The sequence below is a fragment of the Aulonocara sp. 'chitande type north' Nkhata Bay genome, linkage group LG5, assembly GCF_057382095.1.
Source record: "Aulonocara sp. 'chitande type north' Nkhata Bay isolate Kocher_YH1m ecotype deep benthic linkage group LG5, A_spYH_male_GT1.1, whole genome shotgun sequence".
Lineage (NCBI taxonomy): Eukaryota > Metazoa > Chordata > Actinopteri > Cichliformes > Cichlidae > Aulonocara > Aulonocara sp. 'chitande type north' Nkhata Bay.
In genome coordinates this window covers 20,802,870-20,821,188 of record NC_141348.1, presented here as the reverse complement: position 1 = coordinate 20,821,188, position 18,319 = coordinate 20,802,870, and the positions used below count along the sequence as shown (strand labels likewise).

Here is an 18,319-nt window from a genome sequence, read left to right as displayed (position 1 = left end):
CACATTCCTCCAGCCGGTCCAGGACTTTAAGTAACCGTTCCTCGTGCTCCTCCAGTGTCCTGCCAAACACAATAAGGTCATCCAGATACACAAGGACTTGAATCAGGTTCATGTCTCCAACAGCTCTCTCCATTAACCTTTGAAAGGTTGCGGGTGCGCCAGTGATGCCTTGAGGCATCCTCTCAAACTGGAAAAACCCAAGAGGACAGATAAAAGCTGTTTTCTCTTTATCAGCCTCAGACATCTCCACTTGGTAATATCCACTTCTCAGGTCCAGTACAGAAAACCACTTGCTTCCTGTCAGACAATCCAGTGCATCATCTATGCGTGGCATAGTGTACTGGTCTGGGATGGTTCTGGAGTTCAGTAGACGGTAATCAATACACATCCGCACCTTGCCATTCTTCTTCCTGACTATGACAATCGGGGAAGCATACGGACTGCGTGACTCTTTGATTATGCCGGCTGCCAGCAGTTCTTGTAGATGGCGTCGGACATCTTCAATGTCAGCAGGTGCGATTCTGCGAGATCTCTCCCTGAATGGTCGAGGGTCTCTCAGCCTTATGTGGTGAGTGACACCTTTGGCTAAGCCGACGTCCCACTCCTCCAGGGAAAAAACATCCGCTCTTTTTGATAACTTTGCTGCTAACCTGGCTTTCCACTCTTCAGGAATAGGAGAATCTCCAAAGTCAAACAGTTCAGGGTTAATAGACCTTTCTTGGGCAGAGGTCTTTGTTAACTCAGTGACAGTGTCCACCAAGTACACCTGAGCTAGCACTGTACCAGTGGGGACAATAGTCTCTCTTTGGGACTCGTTTCTTAGCAGAAGTGTGAAACTGTTAGTGTCCATCTCAGAAGATGGTAGTACTACAGGTGGAACCAACACTCCAGCTGGGAGGTTTGTAGATTCGCCCACCTCCACCATTAGAATACTTTTGTCTAATGGCTGCTGTTGTTCCACCTTGCAAACTGCATACTGTACTGCACAGGGAGGGATAGTGATTGGCCCGGGGCCTTGCCACTTCACATGACCCACCACGCCTGTTTGTTGGCTAATGAGTGATGAGGGCAGTTCTGAGGAGAGACTATTTATCCTCAGTGAGTGAATCTCATCTTTCCCTCCTACCTCTTCACAATCTCTCAGCAGAGAATGCAGTTTCTGGGAGTTAGTGCCAATGATGACAGGAACCGGGTCTGGGCTCTTTGGATCTGGACACACCAAGGCCAAGACAGTGACTGTCTCTACAGCTTCCTTTGAGTTGGGGGGAAAACCCACCTCAACTGCCACATACCCCTTGTATGGGTAGTTGGAATCACTCAGTCCCCATATGGCGAGATCTTTTAAAGGAAGAATGGGCACATTGGGGATGAAACGGGAATACCAGCTCTCAAATATAATGGTGACTCGAGAGCCGCTGTCAAGGAGAGCTTTACATGGTTGTTCTTCTATGGTCACATCGGTCATCATGGACGGGCCGACCAATCCTTCTGGGAGTCCACCCTGTGAGGATGTGTGCACGGAACTTTTCCGGATGGAACCGACCTGTGTGGGCTCAGAAGCGCCACCTGTAGCTCCTTTTCCCTCTTTGCTCCTACGAAGGGCTCCAAGTAGCCTCTGAATTACTTTGGCAGTGTTTTCAGGAGCCATGCAGTGGGTGGCAATATGGCCATTCTCCCCACACCGGTAACAGAAGTAACTTTCTGAATCTTTTGCAGCATATGGTCTGTTTACCTTGCTTCGTCTGGCTCTCCCATCTCTCTTTGTTGAGTCAGTTTGGGTTGAACCCTGTGACACTGCCATAACGGTCAGCTGGTGTTGTAACTGTTGAACTTGCTGCTTTAACTGTTGGACTTCATTCTCCGCGCCAGTCTCAGCAACTTTCTTGGTTTGTTTCAACATTAGCTCGGCATCTGAGCGCTTGCTTGCTAACTCTTTAAGCTCAGAGCGTAACTCTTTGATCTCGGCTTTGAGCTCTTGAACCTCTGTCGATTTGGCTTTTGTCTCTTCGCCAACTTTCACTTGTCTAACTGTGGTGTTTGACTCATGCCTCACTCTTGCATGGTCTTCTTCTTCTCGAATCTCACTGAGCAGCTTCAGGAAAGCGGGTGGCTCTCCCTTTCTTTCTCTGAGTCTTAGCTGCAGTAACATTATCTCTGACTCAGTTGCACCCCGTATAAGCTGGTCAATACGTGCACGGTCGACTCGATGGCTAGGGAGACCCCCTCTCTGCACTACCTTGGTCAGAGAGCGTTCCAGTCTTCTCAGGAAGTCTGACAGCTTTTCTCCTCGCTGTTGACCCAGGCTCCTGAAGGCGAGGTACAATTCTTCACCTGACTCCAGGGATCCAAATGCACTTTCTAGAGACTCTACATAGCTCTCCGGGCTAGCATCAGGGTTATCTCGCCGTACAGCTTGGATGATCTCCAACGCCGGTCCCTTTAGGCTCTCAACTACTCTCCTTCGCTTCTCTCTCTCAGAGCAGTCACACTCTTCAATCATCAGGCGAGCCTGCTCAACCCAGCTATCAAGGCTCTCTTCACCTGCTGGAGTGGGAGAGTGGCCAGAGAATATCGTCGAGATGCAGTATTCTCACTGGTAGGTCGCATAGTTTTCGCTAACAGGTCTCCGACTGCCCGAATGATGGATTCAGGGGAGTTTTCCTGTGGGGTTTCAGTAGACAGCAAGGCACTAACATCATCAATTGTTTTGCCTTCTTCTACCATTAGTTTCTTAAGCTTGGCTGAGAAGTCATCAACAGATTCAGTGAGGAGGGAAATCTTCCAGACAGGACCTCCATTCAATGGCTGTACATGTGGTGGTATGCGGTCTGGCTGAGTAGCTTGACGGCATTCACACAGCACAAGGTTATTGCCTGTCTGGGTGTCTCTTAGTCTATCTCTCACTTTTACTCTTCCAAAAGCTTTCACTGACTGAGCTGTCTCTTCAATGTCTGATAAGTCAAAATCAGAAGGAACATCATGCAGTACAAAAGCCCGGTTTGGGTCTATACCTGCTTTACTGCACCAGCTACTAAGCTCAGGTGCAATTTGAGACTCTTTTCGAGTAGTCATCATACAAACCCTAATGCTGGTGTGCTAGGCTGTGAAAATCTGTAAACAAAATACTCCTTTAAAGAACAAACTAGAAAAGTTAAGCACGGGAGCATCCCAGCGGTGCCTCCATAATTGTGTAACACCCGTCCCACGTTCTATTGAGAGGGGCCCTGGGTTCCTGTTGTTACTTTCCTATTGATACTCCCTTTTTAATGCTTATGGTATTAAATATGCAATAAAACTACACTATATGGAAATAAATCACACACAAGCAGGTCAATTATAAAGTTAACTCCACTTTAGTGAATGCTGAATTAACAACACAAAGAAAATAAGTAAAATCAATAAAGTTTGTTAAACAATGATAAGGTATCTACCTCAACAGAAACAAAATAATCAAATAATATTGTGGGCCCACACGCACTCTCACCAAACACACACACACACCTCAAGTGCTACAGTCTTTCTGCTAGCAAACCCCTCGTTGCAGGCCTGAGTCGTGGCTAGGGTGCGTTGGGACCTAAAACAATATGGTCGCTTCACTTGTTGCCAAGCAGTACAAATAAAAAGCACGTGCAAACAACAGTACTCACACCTCCAGGCAGTTCAAGGGGATAGCGGGGAAACTGGGTCACGGCTACCAGCAGGCCGCGGCAGCAGCACTCACAGTCGTCCTTTCCACGTGCTCCCACGTGAACACATAACTTCAGCACACCAGCAGAAGGGACCTCTCTGACACACCAGCAAGACGTCCGTCTCCTCCTACTCACAGAAGGGTACAACAGTTCTCGACTCCAGTTAACTATCCGTCAACCCGAAAATGCGTCTGTCGCCCTTCTAAGAACTCTGCGTTCACTCGACACTGTTCAGCTCTCGTCTCTCTCGCTTCCTGCAGAGTGCACACGGCTCCCCACTTACTCCCACCCCTCTACCTGAGACTACTTCAGGGTTCACTGGAGCTGTAGTACATATCAATACCATATCAAAAATAATGACATAAACCTCAAAATACAAATAAAAAGGTTGTGCATTTAACTGACACACATCACATACTTTGCAGGCATTTGTATACATTCTTGAACACATTAAACATTTGCAATTAACTATCAATATTAATGAACAAATTGAAATAATGAGCTACTTATATAGCCAGGGCTACACATGTGTTAAATATCACAAACGTGTGGCACAGTGGTAGACACTGGCAGAAAGAGCAGCATCATTAGTGTAAAGCTAAAGGTAAGACTGAAATGTGGGGCTAATTAAAAGTACTGAGAGCAGTGTGGGTCATCCCCCTACATCAGCTACTGACATCATTAGCCTCTTCAAAGTTTACAGTAACAGAACTCAGATACAATTTCACTTCCCCACTAAGATGCATTAACCTCTTGATTAAAATTGAAATCAAACTTACAGGAGAAACAGTCCATCCATCATGCACATTAGTGGGCATAACGTAATTTTTTATCCCTATTATATTTCTCTGTGAAAAGGCTGCACGAACGGGCAGGGCTGCGTGTAAGCTGTTCACACCGAGATTTTATGATTTTTACAAGATATCAAACATTGTTGAAAAGGCAATGCATGATATCTTTATTTATATTTAGTAGTTCATCCTCTCTCATATAAATGTGCATTTTTATCTTATAATGCTAGTATAATATTGCTGAGGGTCTCTAGAGATTCTTCAGTAGTGATAATTTATCAGCACATCTGCTTTGCTGGTGAAGGCCAGTGCAAATGGGGCATGTCTTGGAACATATTTTCACACCTGTCAGTGTATTGCCACTGTGGTGCCAGTTTCATGTAGGGCTGCAGTTGTGGAACATTTCCATACTAACTTTAAAAAACACATCTCCTAGTCAGGGCTGGTGTTTAGGTCATCTGTGGAAAACGTGAGACCAGGAGTGCGGTGTCGTAGCTGCAGCAAGCTTCAGGAAAAAGCATATGTTTGTAAGTGGATGTGTGTGTGTGTTGGACAAGCAGAGAGACCGTAAGCCGCTGGGTATTGGTTTGGACTACAGCCGAGCTCACAGGAAATGCCAACAAAGCACCAAGTGACATTCAGACAACATGGACAAAACAAACGCACACACACTCGTGCACACACAGATGCACAGACTTCGGTGAACAAACAGCTATCCAATTTTTGTTCCAGTGTGATCGATCGGGGAAAAATATTAAAAATCAACTTCCAGCAGGAGATGTGTGTGCCACCGACTGGTTCTCTGATGTAGAGTGTAGCAGCAGCACTCTTAGTACCTCATCTAATCGAGTACATCTAATCGATTGCAGACAGAATAACAGAAAATCACATAGGAAAGTGGATTAGATGTGGGGCTGTGAGACCAGGAAGCACCCTCTGACATAAGGATTGACTTCACATAGGTTACATTAACCATTAATAACACTAGTGGGGTGAGTGGCTATAGCTCAAGTGGTAGAGCAGGTCAGCTACTAATCGGAAGATTGGTCTGTGTGAATGAAATGTCTGTGAATGGTAGATAGAAGCATTTACATAGAGCATAGAAATAAATGCTTGTGTGAATGAGGCAAGTTGTGTAAAGTGCTTTGAGCGCCCAGTTAGAGTAGAAAAGCATTATATACGAACCAGTCCATTACCATTCACCACTAGTGCATAAAAAGCCATGTGGTGACACATCACCTTTCCTTCCACTGATCAAAAGATTACAGTGAGAAGCCTTTCTTGATTTATCGGAGTTTAACGGGATGTGGACCATTATCTCTCAAACCAGTGCATGTGAAGACGTGACAGTATCAGAATTAGCATGGATGTTTTATGTATTATGTATATGTTATTATTATGTATTATGGTTGTAAGGAGGTAGGATGAGCTGCATTGTGTTAACTCATATTCAGATTCACATACTCGTAAAGTACATTGTGAGGTACAGATAGGCCGACAACTACTTTTGTGTAACGTCTACACAAACCTTTTTTACTGCTGTCATTTAAAGCACTTGTTTGCCCCCAAAATGAAGCATTGTATGGTCAGGTGAAACTCCATTAAAGTTTATGTACTATAAAAGAATCAAACTTACGGCAGAAAACCGCAGTTCTATGACAGCCATCTCCCAAACTATTAAAGGTAATGGAGCTATCTATTTACGACGCCAAAAGAGCATAAAATGTCCATCAAATTTATAAAGTGTGGGACATTTGCGGTTGCTTAGAAAGGGAGCGCTGATATCTCTAGTAGATTTGGAGACTTCTGTGGCAGTAGGAACAGAGAAGAACACTTTTTGTATTAAAATTTTAACTTTCAAATGTGCATACACACACTAACATGTTAACAAGCCAGTAAGCTTAGCCAGTTAGCTTAGCTGAACAATAAAGACTGAAAATTGTTTTAAAAAGCCATGCTCTATCCAAAATTAAGAGCAATAAAACATTTTTTAAAAATTAAAATCTTTATCCTTTAAGCTCAGGTCCTCTACCAGTGGCCTGCTAGCTTGAGGGTCCTGTATAGTATCTTTGCTGTTCCTTGGACTGCGCTCTTCTGGAGATTTCAGATGTCAGTCCTGGGATCTGCTGGAGCCACTCCCAGCCCTTGGTCATTCTTGAGCTTGAGCTTTACAACTCCACAACTTTATTAGTGCAAAAAAACCCCATCAATGTATTTTCACTTAAACAAGCAGCTTTTTTATGTACATTAAGGTTATATAAAAAATTAACAGTGCAAATGCAAATCCTTGCTGACAGTTTAACCAAAAGGCATTTCCAGTGGAAATCCTCAGCATAACCATGTATAATATCCACAAAACTTAAAAAGAGGTTATACACGAACAATACGGTAATATTATGTTGAAGTACAGTACGTATCACTCCGTACTGAAACATTTGACAGATTTTCGAGCGCCGTGTACGACATAAAATCATTTCGAGGTCAGTAAACACAACCAGAATTCATACATAAGGCACACGGGATTATAAGGGGCACTGTCGATTTTCAGAAAAATCAAAGGATTGATTTTAAGTGTGCGTAATAACGACGGCCCGCTACCAAAAATAGTGCTTTGTTGTGCTTCTGACAGATGAAAGCCAAACCAGTTCCACACCACTGAAGTTGCAGCATTTTTACAAACCAATTCTGGTTCATCCGTTTCTTTCAATGACCCGCTTTCACTCTTCTTATTCTGCGTCGCTGCCATGTGCGTATGTAAACAAAGGCACTGCGCATGTTTTACCCATATCTATCGCGATATTTCATTTTCTTATCAGCCCGACATTACACTGGTATTACTTGCACTTGCAAGTGCGTAAAAGCTTCAGTGAAGTGTATAGCCTTCTGTCAGTAACTGAGGTCGGTGTGTTATAAATGACAGCTGGAGGTGTTCTCATCATTGTCAGTTCTATCACTTATAGAAATGACAATTGCAAGAACTGAGAGACTTTTTCACCGTGGAACAAACTTGTTGTTTCATGAGAAGTTCGTAATCTTATCTTTAGTAGCACTGACGTGACCACACCAACAATACAGCAATGTAAGGGCCAGAAAATTACCCAGACACTGAGGTAGGCAGAGTGGCACAGCTCACATTTTGTTTATTCAGCTCAGATAGTGCTGTTTTTGTACCTAGTGAGTCATGGAATTTCCAGCCTCTTAGACAACCTCTTATCGCAGATGCACAGAAAATTTTTTCCCAGAAATCATCTCTCACACAAGAACACTTTTATTTTTGGAGAAGCCACCCTAGACTGCCCATTATTTAAGTGTGCCCTGACATCCCCTGCTGATAATGTGTTCCTCTTGTTTGTGCTTGTGTCTGGCCACCAAACAGCTCGGCCACATGCACACACTCTTTAACTACGAGACTGCAGCTGGATTCGTGCTCAGTTAAACAAACGCACTCAGCCATTACCTCGATCAGTGATACAGTATTAACCTCTGTATGGGTGTTGTGTGTGTATTTGTTGTGTAGGAGTTTGCCACCCTCACAAAGGAGCTGAACATATGCCGCGAGCAGCTGCTGGAGAAAGAGGAGGAAATATCTGAGCTGAAAGCAGAAAGGAACAACACCAGGGTATGTGTGTCTATGTGTGTACGTGTGTGTCTTTGAGGGCGTGCGTGTGTTTGACGCTGATGAAAACAAACAATGTTTCTGGAATTAGTATTCTCTTTGGTCATGCATACATTGGTGTGTGTGTGTTCGTGCTGTAGCTGCTGTTGGAGCACCTGGAGTGTCTGGTGTCTCGTCACGAACGTAGTCTGAGAATGACAGTGGTAAAAAGACAGGCACCCCCACCATCTGGAGTCTCCAGCGAGGTGGAGGTCCTCAAAGCTCTGAAGTCGCTCTTTGAACACCACAAGGCTCTGGATGAAAAGGTGGACTCTCTCGCTCGTTCTCACACACACACACACATATTGCATGACAGAGGTTAGTTCTGACAAGTAAATGACAAATCTAGAAACTTGAGGACACAATATCTTAACAGTTTCTTGCTTCAAATGTGTCTTTTAACAGAATTTTTGCCTTTTTTCACTGTTTCTTAGTTATTGACGAACCTCTGTTTAGGACAAAAACAGACAGTGGCTGAAGTCATGAGACTTTATTAAGAGAAAACAGCATTGGCAACAGAATTGTACAGCAAATGGATGCAGATGAAAAAATAATCTGACTCTATATTAATCTCCTAAAACCTGAACTTTTCCACAGCGTGCATGTTTAATTTCTCTTTGATATTTGGGCTGATTGGGACCCGATGAATGTAAAAACAAAGAATCACCGGTTTGTTTGTTTTTTACACAATTTGTGTTTCTAAGAAAAATGAGAGCCACATATGAAGACATTCGTTTTAAATTTTGATAAAACAGAGGCAGTATAATGTCCCTGTAAGTGGATATCAGGCCCTTGTAGAGCAAAATTTAGTATGTTGGTCTAGACAACCCAAAATGTGATGTCCACATATGTGGATGCCAGGAGGTTAATATAAAAGTGAAAACTAAAAATCATGTAGTTTAGATTGCTTTGCCTTGAAAGCTTAAAATAACTGATTAAACGTGTGGACGGTGTGTTTGGCAGGTGCGAGAGAGGCTTCGGGTGGCTCTGGAGAGGGTTGCCACCCTGGAGGGGCAGCTAGCAACTACCACGCAAGAGGTGAGCAATGCGTATCTATGTGCAGAGTTTTTATGTGTGTGTGTGTGTGTGTGTGTGTGTCTATGTGTGTCGTTGATGGTAAGTAAAACATCTGCTCAATCCCTAGTTGACATCTGGTAATGCCTCGAGTGTGATCGGATATACAATTTGCGTATCACACTGTGTGAGAGTCTTCTCAATCCTCTGTTCATATACATAAAACATCTATGTATAGATGTGTGAAACATAGGGCTCAGGGGCAAAAATCGTCCTCACAAAGACTCCAATTCAGCCCAATTAGGCTTTGGGAAAGGTGAAGAAGCGCATAGATTTAGAACTTTTAACTCTATTTTAATACGTTTCCAGCCTTTCCTATTGATAAAGACCTCCCCCGTTGTTTTTCACTACCTACTATACAAATATCTACTGAAAAATTTGTCCTCAGCAAACAGATCTTTTAATGTACTTTTACACATTTATCATGTAGACAAACTGAGACATGTCGTTGATTGGACTTATTTTCCTCATTAATTCTTATCGGGGATTAAATGTGTAGCTAAATGTCTTTACACCGATGTAAAATGGGTTTGACATTCCTGATTTATACATTAAAAGGTAAACAAAGAACAAATTCTTAATTTGATTCAAAATCAAACCTTGTTACTGTAAATTGCACTGATCAAAGAGTCTTATTTGACTAAAGCGAATCCTCCTTCGCACGTCTTTTCTTTTTTTTTTGAGCATTATTCATATTTGCAGATATGTAAAACATGAGAGATCTTGTTGTCTGGCAGCCATGCTTCCCTTTGGGAGGCTGGGTTCTGTTCTTGGATCGACTAAGTGACAAGAAAAGTAAGTACGTTTATTCAGTGTTCTTTTTTTGGTCTTTTTAATCTACATTGCAGTTGAACATGGTGAGACAGAGGAAGGATGGTGACTCAGTGGAGCGAACAGATGGATCCAAACCTACATGGAAGGTCTTCCTGGCTGTGTGATTGTTTTTGTGCTATGTGTTTTATTTTGTGCCTGCTGATAGTATTTGTCTGCCCGTCTGCTTTTGTATCTCCTTTCTGTCTTCCTCCTACACAGTGACCCACACATATCTATACACAAAGGAGCATAAATCTTCCCTTACCTTTCTGATTGGGTTGCTAACTCTTGCCCTTCATTCAAGCCTGGTTTGAGGCTGGGGCTGAAACAAACACGTGTGACTGTGAGTGGATCAGATAGAAAAACCAAAGATTTACATCTAAAAAGAAATGTATCAACTTTTTATTAAGAAAAAACAAAAGCATGGAGGATAGGCAGTGGGGGAGGAAAGAAGAGAGAACTGGCTAGAGTGTGGCCATTAGTAGGGTGAGTGCCGTTTAGATGTCACAGAGTGTGAAGTGTGCAAACACACACTCTGTTAGGACATTTATCGATGACACCCGCTGCACTGCTGACAGCCACTGCCCTGCAGTGTTTTGCCACAAGTTCCCACTCCCAACTCATTACATGAAGATGCTTTGTCAGGAACCATTTCTTGCTACACAAGGGGTACCCCCATGAGAGCGTTTTCCATTGCACAGGACCACCTATAGTGTCAATTTTCCACATGAGGAAGAACAAAAGCCAAACCAGAAAAGTTTGTCTGCCTGGTACAGTTTTTTTTTTTCATTTCTATGCCTTTTTTGGTTAGGTTTAGGCATTAGATTGCACGGCTAGGTTTATTTTAGCTTTAAAATATGCCAAATCAAATCAAATCACTTTTATTGTCACATCACATGTGCAGGTACACTGGTACAGTACATGTGAGTGAAATTCTTGTGTGCGAGCTTCACAAGCAACAGAGTTCTGCAAAAATACAATAACGTAAAACAAGCAAAATATAAGAATGGCTACATCTGAGACTAATAAATATATGTACAATATATAATAGTATATGCATTACTGGATGTGTATACTAAATATGTTTTTCTACGTGTGTGTGTGTGTGTGTGTGTGTGTGTGTGTGTGTGTGTGTGTGTGTGTGTGTGTGTGTGTGTGTGTATACATATTTTACAAATTAAATAGAGTAAACAATAAAATAAAATATATAAAAAATATACAGAGTTGGTTGAGACATGTGCAAAACAGTGGCATTACTGTACAGTATGTAGTGCATAATGTTGAAGTTCCAGTAGTGGAGGTGAGGTGTCTATGAAGTGTTCAGCAGTCTGATGGCCTGATGGAAAAAGCTGTCTCTCAGTCTGCTGGTACGGGACCGGATGCTGCAGAACCTCCTTCCTGATGGAAGTAGTCTGAACAGTTTATGGCTGGGGTGACTGGAGTCCTTGATGATCCTCCCCGCTTTCCTCAGGCAGCGCTTCCTGTAGACGTCTTGGAGGGAGGGAAGCTCACCTCCAATTATCCGTTCAGAGCACCGCACTACTCGCTGGAGAGCTTTGCGGTTGTAAGCGGTGCTGTTGCCGTACCAGGTGGTGATGCATCCAGTGAGGATGCTCTCAATGGCACAGTGATAGAAGGTCCTGAGGATGCGGGGGCTCATGCCAAATCTTTTCAGTCTCCTGAGAAAGAAGAGGCGCTGCTGCGCCTTCTTCACTGTTTTGTTTATGTGTACTGACCACATAAGCCAGATGTACACCAAGGAAGCGGAAGCTGCTCACTCTCTCCACAGCAGCGCCGTTGATGGTGATGGGGGTGTGTACCCCATTTCACAACATAAAAGATTCAATATAAGGCAAAAATCTCTTTTTCTGTCAAGCAGCTCTGACATTTTCTTGGCTACAGCAGTTACCTGCTCCTAGTGTCATCACTGCATGTCCCCCGACAATGACAACATCACCACATCCCTTTGGCCTTATCACATCTGGGACTTCTGTGTGACCTCTGCTAGCCCACCCTGCACTGTGAAAAACGCCACTAAAGCCGACGAGTCCTGACAAGTTGAGAGTGAGAACGGACTGATGTTGCAACCAGCCCTCAGTGAGGAATATTTTTATTCAAGAAAGCGCAAAATGAAAATGCTTTTTTCAGCATTACAGGGTCCTACACAGTGATAGTGACACACTCTTAGTTCGTGAGCTCGTACCACGCTGTTTTACAGTCACAGGGAGCCACTCATGGATCCCCAGGTGTGCCATATTACACAGTTTCACACTATTTAGCCCTATTTCCCCGGGCATTTGTGTGAATCTTTACGTTTCTGTAAGGAAGTCATGCACAGGCAAAATGGAAACACAACGGAGCAGAGGGGGTCCTGCTAACTTTGGCTGCCCACTGCGTTGCTGTCTGAATGTGTCCCTGAAGATTTGTTTAATTAAGAGCCTGGAATTAACTGCACTCTGAGCTTTGGAAAGAAGAGAAACAACATCAAAACAACAACATAGCAGCCTACCCTCACATAACCCAACCCTGTATGCATAAAACCCACCACTCTGATCTAGGTCACTCAAGAACTTTATCAGCTCTAAAACTCTAAAACAAGAACTTTATCAGATACCCTCCAAACACAGCATGTAGATTTGCATCTGTGTAATACATGAGATGCATTTTATGTGAAAAGTGTATATAATGATGGATCTGCTAATTGTATGTGTCTGCCTTACAGAGACTTCCCAATGGCTCTATAGATGCCCACGATGACGGCAGCAGGGCATCTGAGCTTCAGGAGCTGCTGGATCGGACCAATAAAGAGCTGGCTCAAAGCCGCGAGCACTGTGCCACTCTTAACCACCGCGTCACTGAGCTCGAGGCAGAGCTTGCGAATGCACGCAGAGAACTGAGCCGCAGCGAGGAGCTGTCAATCAAACAACAGAGGGAACAGAGAGAGGTGACAGTAAAGGATGGAGTCAAAAAATGTGCTTTGGTTCTGGGAGCAAGCAGTGGGCAGCAAAAATGTTCAACTTTGCAAGGAAGAAAAATGTAAACATTTTCCTCATAAATCAGTTGCTGATTTATGAGGAAATGTCGTGGACCTTTATTACTCCCTATCTTGTTATTTCACAAAGTAACAAGATTTTTCTTATGCCATTGAGTCATATTCTCAGTCCTTCAAAAAGACCACATTGCATAAAGGCAGATAGATTTGTGTAGCGTGGATGTAGCTATTTCAAGTAATTAATTAGAAGAAACTTTTTAAAGTTCATTACATTTTGGGAAAATATATATAAAATATGTATATATAATATATATAATATTAGTGACCCTTATTCCACCAATATATTTAATATACTTCTTTAATATTTAATAAATTTCTTTTCAAAGCAACATTAGTTATGCAATTAATATTAATATCAAGAAAGAAATATTATAATTATTGCAAAGTTACTATTAGTTAGCATATTATGCAAAACAAAAAACTTTACTTTTCTTTAATAAAACTTTTATTCCAAGTGTAATCCATACTATTATTTTAAAGCTTCCTTTGACTCTAGTATCCGTTCATTTTCAGTAATTTCAAGTAAACATTGTTTTTGTTGTATTTGTATATATGAAAAAACTCTGGGTCTGGGTCATATTGAAACCAAAAACCAGTCAGTCCTCTTCAGCATGTCCTGTACCACAACCACTCACCGAGACACATCCCGGGGGCATCCTGATCAGATGCCCAAACCAACTAAATTGTCTCCTATTAGTGTGGAGTAGTGGCTTTAGTCTGAGTCCCGCTGAAATAACCAACCCTTGTATCCCTGGTCTTATTATTATAGTCACTCATGACCATAGGTGAGGGTGGAATGTAAACACAATTGACCTATAAATTGACATCAGCACCAACCTGCCTGTTGGGTTGGATCCACCATCACGTGAACAGGACCCTAAGATGCTTAAATTCTTCCATATGGTGTAGCAACTCATGCTAGACCTGGGAGTGTGCACACCGCCCTTATCCATCTGAGAGTCATGACCTAATAGTCAAAAGTGTTACTTCTCATCCAATGTTTCACACTCAGCTGCAAACAGCCACAGTGCAAGCCGGAGGTCACTGTCTGATGAAGCTACCAGAACCACATCATCTGCAAAAAGCAGAGACAATATTCAAAGACCACCAAACCCTCTACCCTCCACCTCCGGCTGCCCCTAGAAATTCTGTCCATAAATATTATGAACAGAATCGGTGACAAAGTGCAGGCCTGCCTGCTCAGTGTGACTTACCGCTGGCAATGTGACCCAAGCTCTCGCTGCAGCTGTACAGGGACCAGAAACGACTGGAAACAACTTAAAGCTAATCAGACACAACAGGCAGTTTTAGCACACAGTTTGCCACAAGCTTTGCTCAGGGCAGGGCTGTGACAGGAGGATGGAGCAGTTGCTTACTTCCCGTCTGTGATTCAGGAGAAAAGGTAGCGTTTGTTGTCAGCCGATATTCCAACTAAGTGTTGGACATACATGAATGAGTTTTCCTCATTCCCAGAGATGATGAATCCAGCGATGGAGTCTTTTTTCTTTAAAATGACCGACAGAGTTCCCATACATCTCCTGGATAAAGTGTGTTTCTTTAATTTAGGAACCGTGGCAAACATTAACTGAATACTGAAAAATAAATCGGTATACTATCTATCTGGTTATACACAGGGGAGAAGTACAGTATAAGCAGTAAACAAGGATCACTTAGCAGTCACTTCCATCTTGGTCCAGCGTAGCAGCGTAGCCATTTTGATCAGTGTACAGTTTAAATTTGCTTGAATGTTTAAAAATGCACTGATGAAAACCTGGAGATGGATAAAAACTAAAGCTTAGCTAAAAACATTTGCTCCCTGCAAGTGTAGTAGACATGATCGACTGTTACTATATGACTTGATTGTTAATGTTGTGTTTCTCCACCTGCAGAGAGAAGATATGGAGGAGAGGATAACGACATTGGAGAAACGCTATCTGGCTGCTCAGCGAGAGACGACACACATCCACGACCTCAACGACAAGTTGGAAAACGAACTAGCCACCAAGGACTCCCTGCACCGACAGGTAACACTCGGCAGCATTAGCCACACACAGTTAACAACCCAACAGTCTGCATAATGAGCTTTATTACAGGCTGAGTGCATAATTGTCATTCAGAAACATGCATTTGTAGATAATTGTTTTTAAAACAAAAGTTAAGTGGAAATAGATGATGGTTGACCTGCTTAATGTCACCTTCCTAAACAAACAACAAGGTAGGCATTTCTGTCATAAACAGCCATTCAGTCCGTTTTTAAGAATGTTTTCATTCCTCTGCTGTATTCAGGCATCCTTGACTGTTTTATAATGTTAGTGTGTTGTTAAGGGATACCAGAAATATCACATTTATTTTGATACACTGTGACATAAGTGTATTAATTGTGCATCCAGGCTTATGTGTGCTGTTTTTATTTCTTTTTAATATTTCATGCCTCGGCCATCTGCAAAAATACATTTAAAGTTTGGGAGAGTATTATCGTCAGTGAGTGAGCAATCGAAACACGCTGCTCCGAGGTTCATGTGTAGTTCAGGGTGAATCTAAGTTCAGCTCCGCATGGGAAACACCAGCAACATCCTCTGTGAATGACCATATGTTATGTCCTTGTTACTTGCTGGCTGCAGTAGACTGATTACACCTCTCTTGTGATTGCAATAATATCACTCGTGTGTGTGCGTGTGTGTGTGTGTGTGTGCGTGTGTGTGTCTGTCTGTCTGTTAGAGTGAGGAGAAGGTGCGCCAGCTGCAGGAGATGCTGGAGATGGCAGAGCAGAGGCTGGCTCAGACCATGAGGAAGGCTGAGACACTGCCAGAGGTAGAGGCTGAACTGGCACAGAGAGTGGCAGCGCTCTCCAAGGTAACACACACACACACACACTCACACACACAAAGCTGTAGAAGCTTTTGCAAATGTTACTGATATAACAAGATTCACATGGCTTACAAATAAAAAACATAGATAAGATTGCAGGAGAGCAGTGTTCTTCTTGAGGCAGTTGTACAGACATGTGCGTGTCTCCCCCTTTAGGCCGAGGAACGCCATGGCAACGTGGAGGAGCGGCTCAGACAGCTGGAGTCACAACTGGAGGAGAAGAACCAGGAGCTAGGAAGGGTGTGTGTGCCTGTGTGTATGTGTGCAGCAGCCCTGCAGGTTCTCTCTGACCTCTCACGATAATGCGTGCACGTGCGGGCTGATGCCCCACATTAGCTGGATGCCTTGACTCTTGGCTGTGTGCTCCCTCATGCATACGTGTACATACGCAAACACACAGGAAACACACATTCAAGAAGAGTTCTTTATTTTCCCGGTGCACTGTTGCATGAATTCAAACCAAATTCACATATCTTGCTGCAACACATGCACACACACCCCTCTCCCCTATAAGACTGATTGGCTGCTATCTTTAGACTCTGAATAATTCACGCAAGGCTAATTTCTCTCTCTCTCCATGCGATCTCATGACTATATTTAGTAAAAAGAGCTTTCTGAGGATGCAGATGGGTGTTTGTGTTTCCCCATGTCAATTTAGGTGAATTAAATTACTTCAGAGTACATATTAAGCAGAGCGCTTCACGTTTAAGAGAAGCCATTTAACCCCCCTTTTTTATCATGATGTAAATGACTATAATTAAATCATTCAGACTGTTAGATCCATTGTTGGCCAAGAAGACCTATATCTGGCAGCTGGTGATCTAGGGCTAAATACACACTTCATCCTTTAATCCGTGTAGAGATGCCTGATTAGCTGCATAAATACACCCACGTTGAGTCTGTATCAAAGAGAAAATTTGATGATGTCATTCCCCTCGTCTGGTTTCTCCGTCTCTGCTCATCAGGCTCGTCAGAGGGAGAAAATGAACGAGGAGCACAACAAGCGTTTATCTGACACTGTGGATCGTCTGCTCACCGAGTCCAATGAAAGGCTGCAGCTACATTTGAAAGAACGCATGGCTGCCCTGGAGGACAAGGCAAGGCCTGTGCACACGCGCTCATCAAAGCAACAGCATCATCTCATATTGTTGTTGTTTATGGTTCACAAACCAAATTAATGCGCAGTACAAGACATGTTCTTCTTAGAGGACAGATCTGTTCAGATGCAGGGTCATGTCTGGTTTCTTTTGTTTTGTTTTATTTTTTTCTCAGAACGCTCTCATTCAGGACCTCGAGAACTGCCAGAAACAACTTGAAGAATTTCACCACACCAGGGTTAGTATGGCTTTGGTGAATCACCTAAAAACCATTAAAAAAACACAATTGTCTTCTTGCTTTCAACGTTCCTGCCTCATAATAACTGGTGACTTTTTACAAAAATACAGTTTTCTTGTCCATGTGTCTTGACTCTTTTAATTTAATACAAATTTTTAGGAGGTGATATGAATCAAGTCATGTTATGGATTAAATTTCCCACAACCATACAAAAAGTAGCTGAAATGGCCTCCACTTTAAAAACTAGCTAACCACCTTCAAGAGTTAGTCAAACCTATTGGGAATATTTGCTATAAGCAAGGCTAATTTTGGCATGGCACAGTGACCTGGAAGATTTTGTTACTTTCACACAGAGTCAGGTCAATATGTCTCTATTTTTCTTATACTTAGTGCACAAACAACCAATATCCATTTAGTACTTTAGTTGTTCTAAGGCTGAGCACACATTTTTCTTTAATACTTAATAGAATATTCATCCTTGATAAAATATTTTTGTAAGCTAGACTTTTTACTTGGACTTTTACTTAGCCTTAGTCTTGCTATTTTTTGCTTAAGAAAAAAAATCTATTGTCCATAATGCCTCCATTTTTCCTTTAGGAACGTCTGATTGGAGAGATTGACAAGCTAAGAAATGAGATTGACCATTTGAAACGCCGCAGTGGGGCTTTTGGAGATGGAACTCACCCTCGGTACATATAGCTGTTCCTCTGCGTTCCTCCTCATTCCTCTGTCCTCCCTCATACCACCATTTATACTTTACCGTACTATCCGTCATTTTTTCTGATCTGTTCCACGTATAAAATTGCAGATCTCACTTGGGTAGCTCCAGCGATCTTCGCTTCTCCGTGGTTGAGGGCCAGGATGGCCACTACAGCACAACTGTGATCAGGCGGGCACAAAAGGGCAGACTTTCAGCGCTGCGAGACGACCCAAACAAGGTGGTTATTGTGTTTTTTGGGTTTTTTTTCATATCCCCAAAGAAACCCCACAGCTCCTTGCATACACACACAAACATGATTGCAGAGATCGAGATCTCATTTCA

At 42.8% G+C, this 18,319-nt stretch overlaps 1 protein-coding gene across 4 annotated transcripts in view; it reads left to right on the top strand.

The window, feature by feature from the left end:
- Positions 1-18,319, top strand: part of ppfia4 (PTPRF interacting protein alpha 4) — a 68,496-nt gene that overhangs the window by 38,958 nt on the left and 11,219 nt on the right. For all 4 annotated transcript variants that reach the window (XM_086291974.1, XM_086291972.1, XM_086291973.1 and 1 more), the window contains 12 exons: positions 7,998-8,099; positions 8,237-8,401; positions 9,099-9,173; positions 10,058-10,129; positions 12,745-12,966; positions 14,964-15,098; positions 15,793-15,927; positions 16,099-16,182; positions 16,908-17,039; positions 17,215-17,277; positions 17,875-17,966; positions 18,086-18,215. In XM_086291974.1, the coding sequence (XP_086148100.1) occupies positions 7,998-8,099; positions 8,237-8,401; positions 9,099-9,173; positions 10,058-10,129; positions 12,745-12,966; positions 14,964-15,098; positions 15,793-15,927; positions 16,099-16,182; positions 16,908-17,039; positions 17,215-17,277; positions 17,875-17,966; positions 18,086-18,215 (1,407 nt within the window). The remainder of the gene's footprint in view (positions 1-7,997; positions 8,100-8,236; positions 8,402-9,098; positions 9,174-10,057; positions 10,130-12,744; positions 12,967-14,963; positions 15,099-15,792; positions 15,928-16,098; positions 16,183-16,907; positions 17,040-17,214; positions 17,278-17,874; positions 17,967-18,085; positions 18,216-18,319) is intronic.